Source organism: Otolemur garnettii, unplaced genomic scaffold (assembly GCF_000181295.1).
Source record: "Otolemur garnettii isolate 467f Iridium unplaced genomic scaffold, OtoGar3 scaffold00157, whole genome shotgun sequence".
Classification (NCBI taxonomy): domain Eukaryota; kingdom Metazoa; phylum Chordata; class Mammalia; order Primates; family Galagidae; genus Otolemur; species Otolemur garnettii.
In genome coordinates this window covers 1,332,851-1,355,350 of record NW_003852552.1, presented here as the reverse complement: position 1 = coordinate 1,355,350, position 22,500 = coordinate 1,332,851, and the positions used below count along the sequence as shown (strand labels likewise).

Here is a 22,500-nt window from a genome sequence, read left to right as displayed (position 1 = left end):
AAAAAAAAAAAAAAATTTACCAACGTAACAAATGTAAGTATTCTAGTAAGAATTAATATTCTGAGCAATGTAACATCTTTAAGTTCAATACTTGAGTAAAAGATGTTAACTAATTTGATCTTTCTAAAATACCAATCTCCCAAAATAAAATTTATTGACATGACATTGCCTGACTATAGACCAAATAAACCTCTAACATCAATCCTTAGCATCTCAAGTAACAGTGCAAAGTCATAACATTTTTTTCCACAAAAATCAAGATAAAGCTCTTAAAAAAATCTAACTAGTCTCAATACATTGTTCTACTTAAGTACAAATTCAATTACATGTGATACTTTCAAAGAATAAGCTTGTTTTTGAGATTACCTTTGGATTCTAAGAATAACCAGTTTGTTCATTTTAAAATAAATTACTATAGAAAAAAAAACAGTTGAAGGATTCTTTTAGAAATTTTTCTAGGCCGAAGACCTTTGCTATGGCAACACAATATACATATAGCAGGCTAGCTTGTGACCAGTACTCAGAAAGAGTGACCAAAACAAAATTATCTTCATAAATCTTTGGCCATAAGTTTCTAGTTTTGTGCTATCATTTACTAAAGAGTTTTATTTCTTCTAATTTGCCAATTTAATTACTCTAATTTAATTATTGTTTAGGCATATCAACATTTTTACCAGAGTAAGAACATTAAAGTGAAACACATGGTTGTTTTTGAAGGTAACTCAGAAGATTTAGCTGTTTTTATTCATAGAAACACAGATCATTTTGGTTTGGCTGGGTTCTTAGTTATATAACCTTTGTGTCAAATCCTGATACCTTCACATGTAAAAATGATCAGCAAAATAAGGCAAAAATGTATATGGATGGGTGGCACCTGTGGCTCAAGGAGTAGGGCACCGGTCCCATATACTGGAGGTGGTGAGTTCAAATCCGGTGCTGGCCAAAAACTGTAAAAAAAAAAAAAATGTATATTGCCAATTCTGAAGACATATTTACTGCCATTTTATCAATTTTTAATTTATTAAAGATTACTAAATTCATGTGAACTTGAAAAGCCTCAGGGCTTATTTAATTTATGAGCCCTCCTTTATTTATAAGTCATTTTTGGTATCATACAGACATACAATACCTATACACCCCAAAACTCACATAAACACAAACATATACACACAAACTTTTAATAGTTTTTATCTCAGAACTCTATCCATGATATCCTCAGAAGTTCTACATAAATCTGTATACGTTATGTTTTCATTCTTCTTTCCCTGTCCAAGAATGGACGTCCCTGCATTTCAGACAGCTTGTCTCCATGGATGGAGATGTCTTTCAATCCCCAGGCCTTAGGACAGAGATGTCTTCTAATCTCACAGACCTTAGGATGGAGGAATCTTTTAACCTATTAGACCCTGCCGCAGGAGAACTATCATCAGAGGTGTTGAGAATTTAAAATTCCCAGACTTTAGACTGTGCTTAGGATATTATTAATAGCAAATTTAAAGTAGGTGAAAAGAAAATAGAGACAAAGAGCTTACCAAACAGCACATATACATGCCATACACTGCATCCATACCCATGCAGAGAAACGCTCAACATAAAGAGAAGTTCAAGAGGTTCCAAACACATAGTTTCACCTCATAAGCCCTGGGAGTGCCAACTCAAAACAGTTAGGTTCATTCCCACTCTCACAAACCAAGTGGTTGGGGCTTTATCCAAACCCAAACAATGGACAGGGGCATCCCCACTGTTGAGTACCTTCAAATAGCACTCACCTGCCCAAAAGCAAATTTTGAAATCCAGGTCTAGAGTTCCTTTCATTGGAGGCAATTAAGAAGCAGTTATCAATGTTGATTCTTCCCAGCCATGGGCAGGGTATGTTTTTCCATTTGTTAACATCTTCAGCTATTTCTTTGCCTCAGCCTCCTGAGTAGCCGGGACTACAGGCACATGCCACCATACCCAGCTACTAGAACGGTTTTGATATTGACAGTGTATACTCTAGAATAGGGGTAGGTACACTTTTTCTATAAAGGGCCAAATAATAAATATTTTAGGCTTCATAGGCCATAAGGTCTCTGTCACAATGACTCAACTCTGACATTGTAGCATGAAAGCAACCATGGACAATACAGGATGAATGTGCTGGCTGTATTCCCATGAAACTTAGGGACTGAACTTTGAATTTTGCTAAACATTTATATAGTACAAAATATTTTCTTTTTTATTTCTGAAGAACCATTTAAAATGTCAAAACCATCCTTAACATGTGGGCTGTGCAAAAACAGGTGGTAGGCTGGATTTTTACAACAAGGGCTGTAGATTGACATCCCTACTGAAGACATCCCCGGCTTCTCATGCTCGTTCTATCACTTCCCAGCTATGTGAACTTGAACAAGTTAATTCACCTACATTTGTCCCTGTTTCTTTACCTGGGAAATAAAATAGGTTGGTGTGGGCATTCAATATAAATCATTTAGAATAGTGCCCGATGTATAGTAAACTCTCAATAAATGGTAGGTATTAATATTCCTACCTCCAAAAACATCTGTTATCTTTTCAGAAAGTAAACTCAGATTTATGTTGGTAGATGGTTTTGAGTCGAATCAGATTTGTTCTATTTCCAAGTTTGTTTGTGCTTACTTTTCCTTTCTCAAGCAGTCCATGCCCTTAGTAAATGATTGATTCTGATAAGACACATAGAGTATTTCAAAGGTCTCTTTGAAATATTAATTATTTAAAATATTGAATGTGAGATATTTTACCAGAGGCATCAACAGTGGTTTTTCTGGTAAGCAGTCAAGTTTACAGTCAAGTTTATTGGGTGTTTGTTTATCTAAAAAATGTATAATTTTCTTCTCCCAATCTTCTACTGCATAGGTAACTAGGAAACAATGAATAAGCATAAACATTATTTTTAACTACCATTTACTATCAAGCTCTCTTACCGTAGGCAAACTGCCATAAAGGTGCCTTTTGCTGAAAAGTTTCTTCACTGAAACTCTACCTTTAGAAATTCATTTGTGTTAACAAGCTTCTCTTTAAGATACAGATGTCGATTTTCCCTGAGGAAAGTGAACTCACCAATTCAGTTCCCCAACAAACTTTTAGGTAACACCTATCATGTAGATGTTTGGAGAGAAATCGCCTCATCCTTTTTATCATTCATCACTTTAAAGGGGGAAGATCCACTTAGCTTATGACCTCTACCACCGTATTTATTCCATGATAAAATGTACCTAAAACGTGAACTTTAAATTAAAATTATTTAGGAATAGTAGGAGTAGTAGTCACTGTGAAGTTTATCTGGAATTTGATGATTTACCTCACTATAGGAAACTGTTAATTACTTGTTCTGGCAAAGAGATGAAATAACAGAATGAATGAACTCTCCAACCAACATTTTCCCTTGTAGTTTTAACTTTAATTGCTCTGAGATTAATTTTACTTTAGGTACATACCACTGTGAAAGGCCTCAGTCTGGGAATGTAATGTTTTCCTGTTTTGTTTGACACATTTCCAACTGCTGTATAAGGTAATTACTACACTGCCCCTAGCTCATCCTGTGGTTTCTGGTAATGTCTTCTAAGCTTCTGTGTCCTCTTCTCCCTCTTGAAAATTTTCTTCTTTTCAACAGGAGCACCTACCTTCATTATTTTCTGTAGAACCTTATATTTTCTAGTTATGCCCTCTTTTAATCTCTTTGTGTAATTATCTTGATTTTCTCGAATACTTTTCTGGCCATAAATAACTTCATAGACACTTATCTTAGTTACCATCTGTTGATTTTCCATGTGGCCATTAACTCTATTCTTTATTCACGTCCAATTACAGGCAGTCCCCAGGTTATGAATGAGATAGGTTCTGTAGGTTTGGTCTTCTTCTTTTTTTTTTTTTTTTATTTGAGACAGTCTCACTTTGTCACCCTCAGTAGAGTGCTGTTGTGTCATAGCTCACAGCAATCTCAAACTCTTGGGCTCAAGTGATCCTCTTGCCTCAGCCTCCCAAGTAGCTGAGACTATATGTACCTGCCATTGGCTCAGGGTGGTCTCTAACTCCTGAGGTCAAGCAATCCACCTACCTCAGCCTCCCAGAGTGTTAGGATTACAGGCATGAGCAAGCACACCTGGCCCTTGTAGGGTTGGTCTTAAACTCAATATGTATGTAAGTTGGAACAGGTACATTTACCTATTACCTATGATAGCCTCCATTTTTAAGTGCAAGTCATATATGTCAGTGGGTATTTGTAACTTGGAGACTGCCTGTAAACCACAAACTAATAAAAACCTCCTATTGAGTAGAAGCTGTCTAGATGCTTATGGACTGGAAAACAAGTTGCTCAGGCTTCTGCTGTGTCTGTTGATACAGGGCTTTGCCAAGTGGTTTGATTTCTCTTATTTCTGATTCATTTATACTGTTACTCTTAGTGATAAATATTAAGGTCTTGTAGCACAATATGTTATTTTCACTATTGTGGTAGCCTTTTACTTAGTCTTGATTATCTCCTAGTGTTCCATGTCAAATTGTAAGAGGTAGTTGTCAGCCTTAGTATTTTTTTTTTTTCACATCCCAGAAAGGGGATTTTGTTTTCCTTTTCTTGAATAAGTGATCAGTCTTCTAATTTTGTGTCATCTACAAATCTATGCATCCTGCAGCACGTTCTTCATCTGAACCACACTAGATAGTGTGAAAAGTCAGATTGAATCTGACACAATTTTTCTTGAATTCTACTTATCACTGCCTTCTTATGCTGTCAGCTTCCATTTACTACTGCTGATGAACTTGCTCACAAAACTAATTTTATTTTTCTATTTATTCTTTTATCAATAGTGCCAAAATTGACCATCATACTTTACCCAGGCTTATATACAGAATAATATTTGTCACTGAAAACTACATTCTAAATTCTATTCTTTGTATGATCCAAATGGTCCATGGACTATGGTCCATTTTACATATGACCATGAGGCTGATCTTAAATGCCAACTTCATCACATCACTGCCCTGCTAAAGATCTACCAGGGGCTTTTTAGAGTCCATTGAAGCTATTCATACTTACTGCTGTGACATCCAAGCTTTTTTAGAACTTTGATCTTACCTATCCAACAATAACTCCTCTGTCTTTCAACTGTTTCTCTCCTCATGGGTTATCGTGCACACCATGCATATTTTATTTCAGATGGCTAACCTTATTTAAAACAATCTTAACTCTTTTTATCTCCTTATAATTATATGATATAAATAGATGAATGAGATTGTACATATTTGTCAAAACTTGTCAAACTGCACACTTAGTATCTGTGCATATCATTATTTGTAAATTTACGCACACAGATACAGCATATGCATGCATGTGTACTAGGAGTTAAGAAATCTACATCTTAGAACCCAGACCATCTACAGTTAGATGTTAAGCTCCATTCATTCCATGAAGTCTTCCCCCAACTCCCTGAGCCCACAGAAAGCATAGTTTTATTTTTAAAAATTATTTAATAGGTGCAGGTATTACTTCACATAGAAGGGTCCTGCCTTTTGTAAGAAACCTTTTGTTTCTCTTGGGTCACTTAACACTGATTGGTTCCTAGCAACTTTTTTCAACTCTGAGTAGCTCAACTTTTGCAGAAAGCTTTAATTATGCAATTGAGAATTCAAGGAGGCTATAACAGTGAATTAAAGCCATTATGCCCAGGTCATTAAGATTTTAGGAAATGATTTTTATAGTATTGGCTTTAGTTTGACAATTTTCAACGTGTAATGAACTGGAATGGGGTCTCAGGGAATGGGAGAGTCCAAGGCACTAGGTGCTTAAGTTCCTAGAGGAATAAGGAGTATTCTAATTAATAGTGTTTGATAAAAAGGAAGGAGAGCACAGTTTTAAAAACTTTGAAGGGTCAGAGATTTTATAAGCTAGGCTACCACAGTTCGGGGGATGCTGGCAGAAGACACAAGACTCCTTGGTCAAAGACATAGATGCATTGTCTTCCCTTGTCCCCTACTTCCCAGAGAGTGAAGCGAAGGCAGGACCAGGTGGATGCTGCCCTCATAGTGGGTTTGTGTCACTGCTAAGGGATCCCATGCTTAGGGAACCCAAGTCTCTTATAATGGACTGCAAACAAACCCACCTGACATTTGTCCTAGAGGGAGATACAATCTTTCTTCAAAGTCAACAAACTTGCCTGCTTCTCTAGAGGGAGATACTATGTCTTCCGAGGCTGTTCACTATAAAAACATCCTTGCAAAGATAATCTACAACAAAGACCATTAGCACTTCTGTTTACAAAATGTGCAGAAGTGTGAGAAACCCATGGAAAATGGTCTCTCAATAAGTAGGCGCTAAGCAACAGGGAATAGGCTTGTACAAAAAGTATAGCAGGGATAAATAATTTACTTAGTCCTAATTTTAATCTGTAGCATGTACAGATTCTTTTGGGGAAATCAAGTCAACCCAATACAGGCAAATGTTGAGACTGAAAATTGATATTAGCAAGCATTCAGCATCTACCAAATGACAAATAATATGGGAAAGGTGAAAAGAAGGTGCAATGTATGCCTTTCATTTTGTCTAATAATAAGCAACTCACACAGAGCCCACAGACTGTATGTAGCCTAGCTAGCTACTTAAAATTATCTGTAACTAATTTCAAATTGTTACCTCTAAGACATGCCCATATATTGCTATTTTAGTGGCTAAAAAGCACTACCAAATTCCCCCTTGATATTCTTTGACTCAGTAACATAGGGACTGTAAGTTTTAAAAATAAAGACCCACTTTTTTTTGTATCTGTGTTATTTTCTTTTTCAGTGAAAACAGAACACTTTAAAATATTTTTTCCTCTGTTTAAATTCAGACAAAATATAAAATCTACTCACTGCTAATCACATCCAAGTGAGAATTAATGGTTCTGCAAACTTGGAAATGCTAAGTGAACTGTCAACCTCCAATTCAGTCACCTACCAAATTTCACTGAAATTCATTCAAAATGAAGGCTAACTTTTTTCACATGATCTTGTTGGCTTCCCCTTTGGTTTAGGCAGACTAACTGAAATATAAATCCATCCTATGATTATATTCATAAAACCTTGATTCAGTAAGGTTAGACATTTCATGAAAATCAGTCAGCTCCTTTGAATATTATCGTGGAGCAAATGAAACATTAATAAGGTACTGAAGCCTACATTTCTTTCCTTTAATACATCAGTGATGTTTACAAGACTTTTTTTTTTTTTTTTTTTTTTTTTTTTTTTAGCACAACCGTCTAGTACATGCATTCTCAGCAGGGACAATATTACCCCAAAAGGGGCGGATACTAGTTCCTAGGAAAGTGGGTAGAGAAAAATCTTAGACATTACAATGGTCTGTAACCCTCCAGAGGGCCACAGTACACAAATGGATATGCAATATATCTGTGGCATTAAATTTTAACAGGTGGGGGACATTAGGAAAAAAAGCTCTAAAAAGGTTTTGGGGGTGGGGAAGAGGACAATAATGAAAAATGATTGCCAAACACTGATCTTGTGTGATACTGTTTTGATAAGTGTTGTCACGTTGACAACTACTAAGTTAAGCAAAGGGATTTATTTATTTATTTTTAAAGGGATTTATTTTTACTTCTTCTCTGCTTTATGTCATAGTTGTGTTTCCATCTTTTTAGTCTAATCAAAATGTATAAAGGCATTAAAGTAGAATTTTAATAAAATAATACCCATAATGTTGTCATATTGTAGAATGTTTATGTTTGCGTATTTATGTTTTGTATCCTTTTCTTTCCTTTGTTTACATATATTTATTTTGATACGCAGTTTTCATAGTTGTCATTTTTATAAGGATGCATAAAATTTACTTGTGCTTTTATTCTCTCCTGCTAGTACTTCTAAAAGGCATTTTTTGTACTTTGGCCTCTCCTGACTGCCTGTTAAAACTTGGGGTCCTCCAGGGGTGGGAGGATTAGGGAGATATTGGTTGAAGGACACAAAATGGTAGTTAGACAGGAGGAGTAAGTCTAAGAGATCTACATGTTATGTATCATGGTGACTGCCGTTAGTAACAGTATATTACGTGTTTGAAACTTGCTAAGAGATTTTAAGTGTTCTCACCACAAAAAATGATAAGGAAGGTAATACATATGCTAAGTAGCTTGATTTACTCATTCCACAATGTACACATATGTCAAAACATCATGTTGTACATTGTAAATATACTGCGTACAATTTTTACTTAGCGATTTTTAAAAATTTATTTTAAAAGTTGGGGTCCTCCAGAATTTCATCCTCCACCCCCCTTTGCTCTATCTCAGGGTAATCTCATCCATCTTCCAATGACTCCCAAATCTTTAGCTTTAGCCCAGACTTCACTCCCAGGTTCTAGACCCATATTTCCACCTTCTTAGTGGCTATCCCTATTTAGATATTCCTTAGGCATCTCAGAAATAAATCACATTTTCTCAAACTTCTTTATCCATGGTCGTCTAGACTCCTTTCCTCCTCCTTAATGTCACCACCCACCCACCCCAGCCAAGTCCCATGGATTGTATTCATAACTTCAAAATATCCATTTTCTCCATTCCCTCGGCTTTCCTGTTAGTTCAGGCCTTTGTGTGTCTCTTAATGTTACTTTATGTGTTATGTACCTAAAAATTTCCCTACCTTCTGTCTTGCCATCCTCTGAGTCATCCTCCACAATGCTGTCTGATGATTCTTTCTAAAGCATAAATATAATCAAGTCACTTTCTATTATTTATATCTGTGCTATCTGATAGAGTAGCCACCATCAACATGTGGCTATTAAGTGCCTAAAGTGTAGCTAATCTGAGCTGAGTCAGGTGTGTAGAACTAAATGTACCCTAGATTTCTAAGACTTAGTCTGATAAAAAGAATATAAAGTTTATCATTAATATATATATGTTAAATATTTTACTTTTTAATCAATTTCACTTTTTAAAATATATGACTACTACAATATTTAAAGTTATTTACGTGCCTCATACTTGTGGCCTGTGTTATATGCCTATTGGACTGTGCTGGCTCATAGAGTAGTGTTCAAGTCCCATGTCACAGAGTTTTGATCTTTTGTCATCTGGCCATCATATACCTGGTCCATTTCAACTTCTGCCATGCACTGTGCAAAGAGCGATGGCCTTGGTGTCAGACCGACCTGGGTTCTTACCTGGGCCCCTCTGTACGTTAGCTGTATGACATCTAAGTTTCAGTGTCCCCAGAAAACAGAGAGTACCTACCTCAATGTGTTGTCAGGATACAAAGATTTAACAACTGTAAAGTGGCTACTGAATAAAATTTAATTCTCCCAGGTACATTCTAGCCATGTCAAGCTACTTTCAATTCCTCTTTTCTATGGGTTTTTTTTTTTTTATTAAATCATAGCTTTGTACATTAATGCAATCCTGGGGTACAATGTGCTGGTTTTATATACAATTTGAAATGTTTTCATCAAACTGGCTAACATAGCCTTCACGGCATTTTCTTAGTTATTGTGTTAAGACATTTATATTCTACACCTAGTAAATTTCACATGTACCCTTGTAAGGTGCACCGTAGGTGTGGTCCCACCAATTACTCTCCCTCCACCCATCCTCCCCTCTTCCCTCCCTTCCCCTCCCTCTTCCCTTTCCCCTTCTTGGGCTATAATTGGGTTATAGCTTCTATAAATTGATTTCATAGTAAGACTGAGTACATTGGATACTTTTTCTTCAATTCTTGAAATACTTTGCTAAGAAGAATATGTTCCAGCTTCCTCTTTTCCTTTTATTGAAGACAGCAGGTGATGGTTCAGATGTATTAGACCTTAATGAATATTAAAGGTGCACAAGCCCCTTTCCCTGTTTAATCTTTGGGCTCTACTTTGTTTCTCCTGTTTTCACCAAATATGAGACCTAAAAACATTTGTGTTTCCCTTCACTTTTTTCATTCATCCTGTCCTAGAGAGTTTATTTACTTTTATTTTTATTTTTTTCCTTTTTTATTTTTTTTTGCAGTTTTTGGCCAGGGCTGGGTTTGAACCCACCACCTCCAGCACATGGGGCTGGCGCCCTACCCCTCTGAACCACAGGCTCTGCCCTAGAGAGTTTCATTTTTAAAAATATGTTGTCATAACACTGAAGACATCTCAAGTCAAATTCAGAGCCTAATCAAAGATTTTAGCTTCTTCTTATCCCATAAGAGAATATAGTTGTCTCTGTGATCTGCCACCCCATAGTTAAGTCACTAAACAAAGTAGTGTTTAAATTTAACCTTGGAATAGCATTAGGACCAATGTCTTTGCCCTCATTTATCCTTTCTTCTTCTCTTAACCTTCCAGACTACAAGTGTCCTCTACCCTACACCCGCACATTTAACAACTGCTTTTCATCAGCTAGGCCCATGGGTAAGAGAGGGCTTAGCTCACTATGGATTATCCACAGTGTAGTAGAGAGTTTCTGGCAACTGACTCCTTGAGATAAATGCTCTAACAAATCTTAAAAGTGTTTTTGATGGCCAGAGCTGTCAAAGATAAGAGTAGGGTGAAATGTTTTAAATGCTGTTTCTGTTAGGAATTTCCATGAACATCTTTTGAGTACTCCACTTATGACTTCTTAAAGGTTCTTTCCCATAGGAAAAGTTTAGACGCACAATAGTGTTTTAAAAAGGAAGTGAGACTCTGACTGATGTCTCTCAAATGTAAAATACAGCCTTTCAGATGATGTGGTCACCTTTTCTTTATACAATGTCAGCATTTCAACATGGATACGGGATATGGATTCAATAGGAATTGAATGCAAATGTATTTTTCAAATAGTGTTTTTAAAGATAATCGCAGATGATGGTTGAATGCTGAAGGTATTAATATAATCAGTATTTAACCTTGTGTAACTCCGCTTCATCAAATCACGCCCTGCACATTGATTGCATTAAGCCGGGTCAGTAGTTTCTTGCTAAGGAATATCTTATAAGAATCTTAACAGGAAGGCAGCGGAAGCTGATCAGCTACTGTTTATTTGCATACCGAGCGTGTCATCAATAATACAAAAGACAAGGTCTTTAAGTTGAAGGAATAGTGGGATTGGCATGAATTTTGCTTAATGGTGCGTAATAAGCAAAGTAGTCTGTGGTGCCAGAAACTGACAGGATCCATTATGTTAAAACAGATATATGTCTTTAATTTAGGGGTATTATGTAAATCTGACAGGAGTTTTTCCCTTTATTTTCCTGTAGTTTAACTTTAATTGCTCCAAGATTAATTCTTATTTCTGCCTTCCTCCAGAGGGTGATGAGACTGGTGTGATGGATAATCTTCTAGAAGCCCTACAATCAGGTGCAGCATTCCGGGACCGCAGAAAGCGCATTCCAAGGAATCCAGGTAAAACCCATTCTATGTCACGTGTTATTGTAAAATGTGAATGCTCAGAGTCAAATAGCAACCCCCAAAAAAGAAAAACATTTTTTTTACTTCCCTATGAAGACTTTGGTTTTTTTATTTTTTATTTTTTTGTAAGACTTTGTTTTTAACAGTTGATCTCAGTTCATGTGTGAAATCTCAGCAGGCTTCTACATCTATGTGATTACAAGTTTCAACTTGGTAAATAAATCTGCAAATAACTGTAACTGTAGACTTGGCAAAAAAAAACAAAAAACCAGAAACAAAGACTCCCACTGTGCTTAATATTAAATATTTTAATTGTTATTTTATAAGTATGTGGTTTGGGTAGAAGTTGGTTTCAAACCATAAATGTAATTAAAATCACTAAAAGTATCATAATTGGGCCTAAGGATGTCACTTAGCTATTCACAGGTAAGGAAAGTGAGCCGGTGCTTCTTTATAGAGGCCATTTTGATTTTTATTGTTTTTTTTTTGTTGTTGTTATTTGTTTTTGTTAGAGACAGAGTCTCACTTTGTCACCCTTGCTAGAGTACTGTGGCTTTATAGCTCACAGCAACCTCAAACTCTTAGGCTCAAGTGATTCTCTGGCCTCAGCCTCGGAAGTAGCTGGGACAACAGGCACCCACCAAAACACCTGGCTATTTTGAGAGACGAGGTCTCGCTCTGGCTCAGGCTGGTCTCAAAACTATGAGCTCAGGCACCACCCTCCTTGGCCTCCCAAAGTGCTGGGATTACAGGCCTGAGCCACCGCACCTGGCCATCTAGAGTCCATTTTGGTTCTGCAGTCTAGTCTATTCTCTGTTACCCACAAAGGGAAGAAAGCCACAATCCAAGATACTTCCAAATTCCAAAGCACTAGAGCAAATTTTTGTTTGTGTATTTGATTTGTAACAGATTAAGCCACACTAGGAAAGTTTATCTCAGGGGAAGAGAAAAACATAAAAGAAGTAGATCAGCCTTCCTTACACAAGTGGAACTGAAAAGTTGTCCCCCCTCTCTGTTTATACCCTATGGCTAAGGTAAATAATAGCGCCTCTTAGGATAATTCAAGTGGACAGAGCTGTCTACCTCTTCTAAGTAAGGTTTTCTGTTTTTAGTTCATCTCTTTCTTGAAGTAATGGAAGACTTTAAGTATGTTAGTTTTTTATGACTTTTATTATTATTATTTCAGATTAATATAAAGCTATATTCAATTAGGTTACATTGTTTGCATTTGTTAAGTAAAGTCCAAGTTGTAGTTGTGCCCTTTACCCAGAAGATATTCCATATACCCATGCACTGTACCCAATAGGTGAGAGCTTACTGCACCCCTACCCCCTTCTTGAATTTAAATGTGTTTTTCTCTTGTGTGGGCATGTAGTTGCTTATCTACTAATTTCATATTAATATTGAGTACATTGGATGCTTGCTTTTCCATTTTTGTGATACTTTAGTTAGGAAGGTGTTCTCCAAATCCTTCTAGGTAAATACAAAAGTTGTGAAGTCTCCACCTTTTTTGTGGCTAAATAGTATACCATGGTGTACATGTACCACAGTTGAATTATCCATTTATGGTGTATGCTGATTTTGAAAGTCCTCTCCATGAGCTATAAAACTATATCGAGGAGTAAATAAGAAAAGGAAACTAAATAGTAGATATGTAAGCTTGACTTAATTGGGGTTAATAAGATTTGCGTCAAATAGCTTACAATTCAAAAAATATTCTCTATTTGGGCTAGAAGTTATCATATGCCATTGGAATGGAAATTGATAGCTCTCAAAACCATCATACTCCAATATACCAATGAGAGAAATGGGGCCCAGTATTAAGTTGTCCAGGATAGCTTTTGGCAATGATGAAATTCATGGCAGAACAATGTAAGTTATACCAACATTTGGGTAAATCCTGATGAGTAATGGGTAGCATTTCACCTCTGCTATTCATTGATTGTCCTTGGGAGATTAGCTGAAGGTAAGACTTGGTTGAGAAGAAAGAAGTGTTTTGGTTGGAGTGAGTATAAGATTGCTTTATGGGCACAAAAGCATTGAAAATAGGCTACAAAAAGAGTGGATGACTGTAGGAAAGAAAATCGAAATCTGTATTTATGTGTTCATATTATTTTTTAAGACAGTATTGCATGGCAGAATGCTAGGAGTACTACTAATTATAACTATGTGGTAGCCATTCCACCTATCCTCAGCCTTTATCTGTAAAATAATAATGTTCTATCATCTTATCAGAGTCTCCCCTTCCACCTCTTAAGGAAAAAAAAAACTTCACTGCTCTTCTTTGAACTATCAGACTAATAATAGTCAGTGAAATGCAAATTGAAAAAATTTTTGTATCAGTTCTCTGTTAAGCAGCTGATAAGTAAAAGCATGTTATTTTGGGCCATAAAAGAACTGCCATAATCTTTCTAGGCTGTTTATTTTAAAAATACACATTTGCTAAAGCCCCCGTTGATTAGTCTGACACCTCATACTGATTCTAGAAAACCTATACTGGGAGAGAGATCATTCCTTGGGGTTTCTGTGAATTTGGTACTCAAGGGAATATAGTGTTGTCAACTGTGAAACACCAAGAATATGTTCACAAACTGCATAATTGTACAGTACCGATTCCAAGTAATCTAAATTGAGATCTCCTTTGGTTCATAGCTGGAGTGCTTCCATGAAAACATAGGGTTAAAAATATCAGCCCGTTTAGCTGTGGCAGTCATTCCAAGTGGCAGTAGCCAAAGAAAATGTCCGGAAGTAAAATTTGCAGGTAGACAGTGGCTGGAGTTAGAAAAGCACCTTGGAAATCTTGTATAAAAAGCTACAAGTGAGAGAGAGAGGACAGAAGGCGCAGAGTTTGTAAGTTTGCCAAAATGTCTCCCATATATTTGCCTTTTTCTAGAAGTAGCAGAACCAGTCACTTTCACAGATTTCCTTCTTGTCTCAACCATTCCTAGCTAGATCATCTTTTCCTGCTGATCCCTGTTGTCTTCAGTTTCTTAGGAATCTGATTTTGGTTCCTGTCTAAGACCTAGTATTGTTACACTTTCCCTGTTCAACACTGGCATCCTTGCTACTTTTTAATAACTTCCACTCCAACATGATGAGATAAAAGCAAAAAAGCTAATTTATACAGAAAGCTACTTTCCCCAAGTAAAGTGAAATGAAAAGAAATATCCATAAGACTCAAAAATCAGAGTGGACCACAGACAGCCAACATATACCTACTGCTGTGCTTGCTATCTCTATTACCATTACTTACAGATGGAAATTACTGGATATAAAATACATAGCTCTACCATTGTTTTTCTGCTTGCAATGTTTTCAATTCCCTACTTAAAGAAAATGAGGCGATAGTCTGTATTCTTCATTAGATAATCAAAATGCTAATATATGGTATGATTAGTTGCCTAAATTACAAATCTTTCACACTGAGCCAGTGCCCCTTCTTAAGAGCCATCACCTTAGGTAACTCAAAGGGAGCTCCCAAATAGTATCTCCGGTCCATTTAGCTCAATGTTCTATTTCAATTAAGGGCACCAGAAGACATTTTAAGGTTGACCATCATATCAGGAATCATATTGAAAGTGATCAGATCTGATATAGCATGGGTCCCAACCAGTCAGAATACATACAGACAATAAATAGCCACTCTGGTTGTCCACATATACTACGGAATATTAACCCAGATCACAGGCTTTGCTATTGTTAAACTCAGAGATTAGGAAATAAGCCCTTAAATTTTCATTGATTTTTTTTTTTTTGGTACATCTGTTTTATGAAGTGTGCTATGGGAGACATAATGGAAGATGCAGAAATAAGATTTCTTTAGTTATAAGATCCTGTGTGGTATAAAGAAAAGCACAGAAAGACTACAGAATAAGGGAGAAGATAATAGGTATCACACAAGAGGTGTTAATGACATACTATGTGAGTTCCGAGAAGGGATTCCAGCAGAGGAAGTTAGAAGTGAGAATAATGGACATTTTAATCAAAAGAAACATCATTAAGTAAAACTCAGAGTCAAGAAAGTAGAAAGCATTTTCAGCAATGGCAAATAGTACATTAAGTCAGAAAACAGGATATAGAAAGTGTAGAAGTGTGAAGATAATTCTGGAAAAGTAGGTTGGCACCACATCATGGAGTGCTTGAATGAGACTAAGTGTTAGCATGTAATTTTTTTTTTTTAGCAGTGAGGGTTTATTGAAGATTTTTAAGCAGTGGAAGAACATGATCAAAGTTCTTACACATTAGAACATTCCATCAACAGAAGTATGAGTGATGAATTAGGAATCTATTGTCATGTTCTTAGTCAAAGGAGATAATTTAGGGACAGAGGAATAGAGCCAAGAGTCAAAGGTAACTTTAGGGTTTTGAGTTTGTTTGGTAGATTAAGCAGTTGGGTAACTACACTGTTGAGATCCAGGAAAAGGAGTGGTGATAGTAGAAGATAAATTTTGTTTGGGGCAAGTTAAACTGAAAGCGGTAGTAGACTGTTAAGGTCAAGATGTTCAGAAGATTCTTAGAAATGATAGGTGTAGATTTCATGACAAAATGGTTTAGGTTCTTGATTGTTCTGTTTATAGTGTGCAAATGGAAGAGATTGTTTAGAGAGATTATTAAGAGAAAAGAGAACCAAGGTCAGAACCTTGAAAATATCTCCACTGAGGGGCTAAAAGCAAAGCTAGCAAAGAAGATAAAGAGCAATCGAGCAGGCAGGAGGAGAATGCAGACATTATTGTCCTACGTTCAAAGGAAGAGGGAAGTATTAAGAAGGCAGGAGAGATGGGTATTTTCAACAATGATGTACGCTGCATTGGAATCAAAATAGGGTAATGAGCGATAATTTGCTATTTGGGAGCTTTCTAGCGACTCTTTTAAAGAGTAGCCTTAAGATACTGCGATGGAGCTGGGAGGCAGAATGCAGAAGCAGAGCAGTGAGTACATGATGAAAATATGTGGATAGAGAATATGCATTCAACAGTGAAGCAATCTTATTGAATGCCTCCTCAGTGCCCAGACTGGGTTAGGTACTGAGAATACAAAACCAAATAGGATACTTGCCTCAAGGAGCTCACATACTGTTTGGGAAAATATGGATGTATACTATGTGTTCACATAACACAATGACATCTTATGCATGCTATCCTAGAGGTAGGGATAGCATGCCCATGCAGCAAGAGAGTTAGAGTAGCTTCCCCCAACCCCTCACCTCTCTTTTTTGTGTCTCTGGACTATTGTTTCTGGAAGTTTTGTGAGCGAAGGCAACATCTTGTTTGCCCTTAAGAACCTGGTATGGATCTATTATCTATGAATTGTGCTAAATCTTTCTTGACCCTCTTTGTTAAAACCTTTGTCAACGGGCTGGGTGTGGTGGCTCACGCCTGTAATCTTAGCACTCTGGGAGGATAAGGTGGGTGGATTGCCTCAGCTCACGAGTTCGAGACCACCTGAGCAAAAGCAAGACCTCCCCCCATCTCTACTAAAAATAGAAACCCTGAGGCCAGGAGATCACTGGAGCCCAAGAGTTGGAGATTGCTGGAAGGTATGATGCCACAGCACTCTACCCAAGGTGACAGCTTGAGACTCTGTCTCAAAAAAAAAAAAAAAGAATCCTTTGTTAACACTTAAGGTAATAAGTTCCATATGTTTACAAACTACTTTATAAAGAATTGCCCATCAGTGTTCCTTACTTTATCATTGTAAGATCAAAGGTAAGCTCTGGAGGAAAACGAAGCACCCTAGAGAAAAACCTTGCAGGAGTGAAAAACCACACTTAGATTACAAACACACAACTCCACATCTGTTTTATTACCGAGTAGCTTCTCCTAGAGGTTGTTTGCCTCCCCCCAACCAACCCGACTTCTTTACCTGTTGCCAACCGGAAGAAAATATAGATGGGCTTCTCCGCAATAGGTGGATATATAACCCAGCCATTTTGACTGTGACTAGATTTTGATATATAGTTTCAGCCAGTCACAAAAGACACAAGAGGTATATTATGAAGAAATGAAACCAGGAAACAGAGTAAATGTATTTGGGTTTTAGAACCGCACAGGGTAGCCAAGAAAACTGAATTTGAAAAATCAGGAGAAACTCAGGAGACCCATGATCCTCGTTTTATGTATCAGCAAGATAACAGTATAAATGAGAAGGTATAATTTGCCATTTGAGAACAGATAAGGGACAAGGAACAATGTTTTACAACACAGGAATAAACAAAGTCTCAGCATGAGAGAAAACTAACTTCACGGCAGCACAAGACCCCGCATTTTCCCAGGCCTCTCTGCCTCACATAAATAACAAAACCCAGATTTCCCATGCTCTTGTCTCCACATACAAACTCAGAGCCTCGGCTGCTGTAAGGGATCTTGGAAACATTCCTGGAAATTCTCAGGCTGCATTTCACAAACAGAAACGACACACGCCACTGTTCCTGCACCTCTGCCTGTATAATACATTTCCACACCTGCGGTTTTCTGTGCCTTCAACGAGGCCAGAGCTGTGACAGTGGTCTCTGGCAAAATACAGGGAAACACTTGCCTCTTCCTTTAGGGTGGCATTCTGCCCATGTACCAGGTACTGCTTATGCCTGAACCCTCACAGGCATTTTTGAAGAAACAAGTTGCAGTTTTAAATTATAGCCCCCAGATCTCCAGGTGATTTGGCCCTAGACAGCATGAGCCAAAGATGAGCCAATGAAAGATACCATGTAGTTGTTGTTGTTGTTTTTTTTTTTAAGACAGTCTCCCTTTGTCGCCCTCAGTAGAGTGCCATGGCATCACAGCATACAGCAACTTCTAACTCTCGAACTCTTGGGCTTAGGCAATTCACTTGCCTCGGCCTCCCGAGTAGTTGGAACTACAGGTGCCCGCCACAAGGCCCAGCTATTTTTGTTGCAGTTGTCACTGCTGTTTTAGCTGCCCGGGGCCATGTTCGAACCCGCCACCCTCCGTATTTGAGGCCGGCGCCCTACCCACTGAGCCACAGGCACCGCCCCCATGTAGCTCTTGCTGTCTTCCTCATTCCTTAATGACCCAGGTCTGTTGGGTTTTTGTGCTTGTTTTTCTTTTATTATTACTAGGTCAAGCTGGTCATTCATTCCAAGATGTTTACTACTTTCTCTCTGAGGATGAGTTCTTTCCCATGACGTTCCTCAGTCTCTATTTTATGTATGTTAGAATCTTATACTAATGCACTAACCCTCATTTAGTCCACACTGCATTCACGATCTTGTAATGTATAATTAAAATCTAATAAAAAAAAAAGTAATTCAAGCAAAGAAACGAAAGTGTGACATTCATCCAAATTGATCAATACTAGGGGTCAGGCAGCAGTGCCAGGGCCCTGAAGTGCAAGATGGCTAAAGCATGGGTCTTGTCCTTAAGAACTCAGAGTTTCATGGGAAAGACAGAGATACAACGTTCATGTTGTAAGTGTGCAGAAAGTGCTAAAAAGAGCAACTAACTGCCTAGAGAATTCAAGAAAGGCTTCATGATGAAAGTGGCATTTGGACTTGGAAGGATGACTAGTAGTTTGTCTGGGAGGGAACAGAAAAAGTAAGCATTCAGATAAAGGAAATGGCAAATATATGTGGTGGAGATACCAAAGAGTACAGTGGCAATGATGAAAATTTTGTTGCAGCAGAGAGCCAACAGGGGTTTTAAAGGAGGGGATTACATGATCACACACACACAGGCAAGAGGCATTGAGGCTGGAGATAACAGAATTTGGGGACTTCTGCACATATGTGGTTATTGAAACCTTGGGACCACCTAGGGAACATGTGTCAAATAAGAGAGGAAAGAGAGTTGAAGATGGCACATTTGGGAAGTTATAGTATTTTAGAGGCAAATAGAAAAATCAACAAAGGTTCCTAGGGCGGTGCCTGTGGCGCAAAGGAGTAGGGCGCCGGCCCCATATACCAGAGGTGGCAGGTTCAAATCCAGCCCTGGCCAAAAACTGCAAAAAAAAAAACAAAGGTACTTAGAAAAAAAAGATCAGAAAAGGAAGACGAGATATACTAAAAGTGGTACCTGAGAGCCGAGCACACCTGTAGTCCCAGCTACTTGCAAGACTGAGGCAGGAGGATCACTTGAGCCTAGGAGTTCTAGTGCAGCCTGGGTAACATAGCAAGACTCCATCTCTGAAAGCAAAAACAAAACCCAGAAGTGTACCTAGAAGACTGAGAGTAGAGGGAATTTCAGAAAGGAGAAGTAGTCAACAAGGGTTACATCCTACAGAAATTTAGGTTAGAATGAAAACTATAAATTGAGTGAAAACTATAAATTGTACAAATTGACACACAATGGATGTGTCAACTAGCAGGTTACAACTAACTTTCTCCCAGGCAGTTTCAGTAGAACTATGAGGGTTAAGAGCCAGGTTCCAATGGGTTAAATAATGAAGAATATCTTCTATACCTTAAATGCTAAGGCTTGAGGGAAAGAAAACCATAGTTAGAATGAAAAGATAAATTGTATCTCTTCCAGGGGTTCTGACAGGGAATTCTAGATACTCTCAAGGGAGTTTTTTGTTTGTTTGTTTGTTTGTTTGTTTTTTGAGACAGAGCCTCAAGCTATTCCCCTGGGTAGAGTGATATGGCATCACAGCTCACAGCAACCTCCAACTCCTGGACTCAAGCGAGTCTCCTGCCTCAGCCTCCCAAGTAGCTGGGACCACAGGCGCCCACAACGCCCAGCTATTTTTTGGTTGCAACCATCATTGTTGTTTGGCGGGCCCGGGCTGGATTCGAACCCACCACCGTAGGTGTATGTGGCTGGCGCCTTAGCCACTTGAGCCACGGGCACTGAGCCCTCTCAAGAGACTTAAATAGAATTATCAGTCGTTGATTGTTATACATAATTTTACTTCCAGATATGTGGCTTTCCTCCCTTATTTCAGTACATTTATTGCAATACATTTATTAAGCATATACTATGTGATACAGTTAAGATACTAGTGCTTTGCAATTAAAAAATGCTTTCTTGTCTATTGTATGATATGTAATTCATAACTATCCAATGCAGAGTTTTATTCTCATAAATTAAAATGAAGAATATCCATGGCTTATACAGAGAAAGAATGGATGGGAGGTGGAGGAGAGATATTCTTGAGTAAACTGGGTAGAAGCAGGGAACAGGGTGGGGAAGGTGGCAGAAAGGATGGGACCATCTTCAGAAAACCTTTGTCCACTTTAGAATTAACTGGCTTGCAAGGGGTGAAAGTTAGGGGTGAGCAGGGCATGGTACATTTTCGGTTCTCTGGAGAGGAGGAAAGGAGGTACAGAAGAGACAACTTAAATCATCCTTAGGCCAGCCACTCAGTGTTCTCAGCAGGGTACATTAACTCGATTACCTATTGGCAATAACTGGAGGGCAAATACTAGGAGTCTTGGAGAAGTAATCAACACCCAGGTGATAGTTAAAAATACAACAGTGAGTCTGATAATCTGGGGAAAATGCATAGAGCAGTGAGCCAAAGACATTAACCCTGGAGAAAACAAAACATTTATCACAGTGATTCTCTTTTTCTTTCTTGAGACAGAGTCTCACTATGTCGCCCTTGGTAGAGTGCTGTGGCATCACAGCAACCTTAAACTCCTGGGCTCAAGCAATTCTCTTGCCTCAGCTTCCCAAGTAGCTGGGACTACAGGCCACCACAACCGCCCGGCTATTTTTGGCGGTGACGGTGGGTGTTGTAGTTGTCATTGTTTGGCAGGCCTGGGCTAGATTTGAATCCACCAGCCCACCAGCTCCCGTATATGTGGCTGGCACCCTAGCCGCTTGAGCTACAGGCGCCAAGATGGTAAAATACTTTTTGTTTGTTTTTGTTTTCCTTTTATTTCTTTTCTTTCTTTTTTTTTTTTTTGGAGACAGAGTCTTACTATGTTGCCCTCGGTAGAGTGGGTAGAGTGCTGTGATATCACAGCTCACAGCAACCTCCAACTCTTGGGCTTAAGTGATTCTCTTGCCTCAGCCTCCCAAGTAGCTGGTACTACAGGCATCCGCCACAACACCAGGCCTTTTTTTTTTTTTTTTGCTGTTGTCATTATTGTTTAGCTGGCCCAGGCCAGGTTCCAACCCACCAGCCTTGGTGTATGTGGCTGGCGCTGTAACCACTGTACTACCGGCACTGAGCCTTATTTCATTTTAATGAAAATTAAATTTGCCTTTTGGGACAGACATACACTTGTATTGATTAATAAAATTTGGGTTTTCATTAAGGACACTAGAAACAGAAGATTGCTGTGTAGTCAAACCTTGATCATTCTTGACAATTAGAAAACAAATTGAACGTAGACCATTTATGCCCTATTTATATGCAAAATGGTTCTAAGCAAGCACTGATGATGTTCTCTACAGAAATTTCAATCACCTTTGCTTGTCTGTTCTCATACTCAATATAATCAGCTCTGCTCCACATTTCTTCATTGGTGATCTCTGCAGTACATTAGGAGATAAGGTCAATTCCAGTTGATTTTCATGAGAATATGAATACAGCAGGCTCCCTTTAGATATGGGAATATAGGATAAGTTAGGACAAACCATTATTACACATCAATAAATTTCTCTTGGCAGCTTTAAGTACATGCCGGAAATTCACAGACATCCAAATGTTGGTAGCTAAGCTCACACAACTACCTGCTTATTTAACAAAACTGAATTCAGGAATAAATAGTTGGAATCCTATGTGTCAAGTGCACAGTACCAGTCTAATGTGAATAGTAACTCTGCATTTGCAACTACAAAAACCAACAAGGCATTCATCAGACTGTCATATGTACTTTAAATTTTCAAAAAAATTAAAAGCTTTCATAACTAAAGGAAAAGAAATGTTTGTTTTAATTGGTGGCCTTGATTCTGGGCTCATTTCTCTCCTACACGCACATTGGTATATTATTAACTATTTTCTTAAGAAATTATAAGCTCTGCTTCCTCTCTTCAGAATTCCATCTGCTGTCCCAGTGGACAAAGAAGCCAGATTCACCTGAAAATGAATGTATTCCCTACCCCTCAATTTATGTTAAGCTTTTGGGCATATCTCTTCTCTGTATTAAAATTTGAACCTTACTAGGGCAGTGCCCGTGGCTCAAAGGAGTAAGGCACTGGCCCCATATGCCAGAGGTGGCGGGTTCAAACCCAGCCCTGGCCAAAAAA

At 38.1% G+C, this 22,500-nt stretch overlaps 1 protein-coding gene across 1 annotated transcript in view; it reads left to right on the top strand.

Moving 5' to 3' along the window:
* The window catches only part of DIAPH2 (diaphanous related formin 2), a 909,107-nt gene that overhangs the window by 737,843 nt on the left and 148,764 nt on the right, over window positions 1-22,500 (top strand). The window contains exon 26 of the mRNA XM_003799864.3: window positions 11,249-11,344. Coding sequence (XP_003799912.1) covers window positions 11,249-11,344 — 96 coding nt within the window. The remainder of the gene's footprint in view (window positions 1-11,248; window positions 11,345-22,500) is intronic.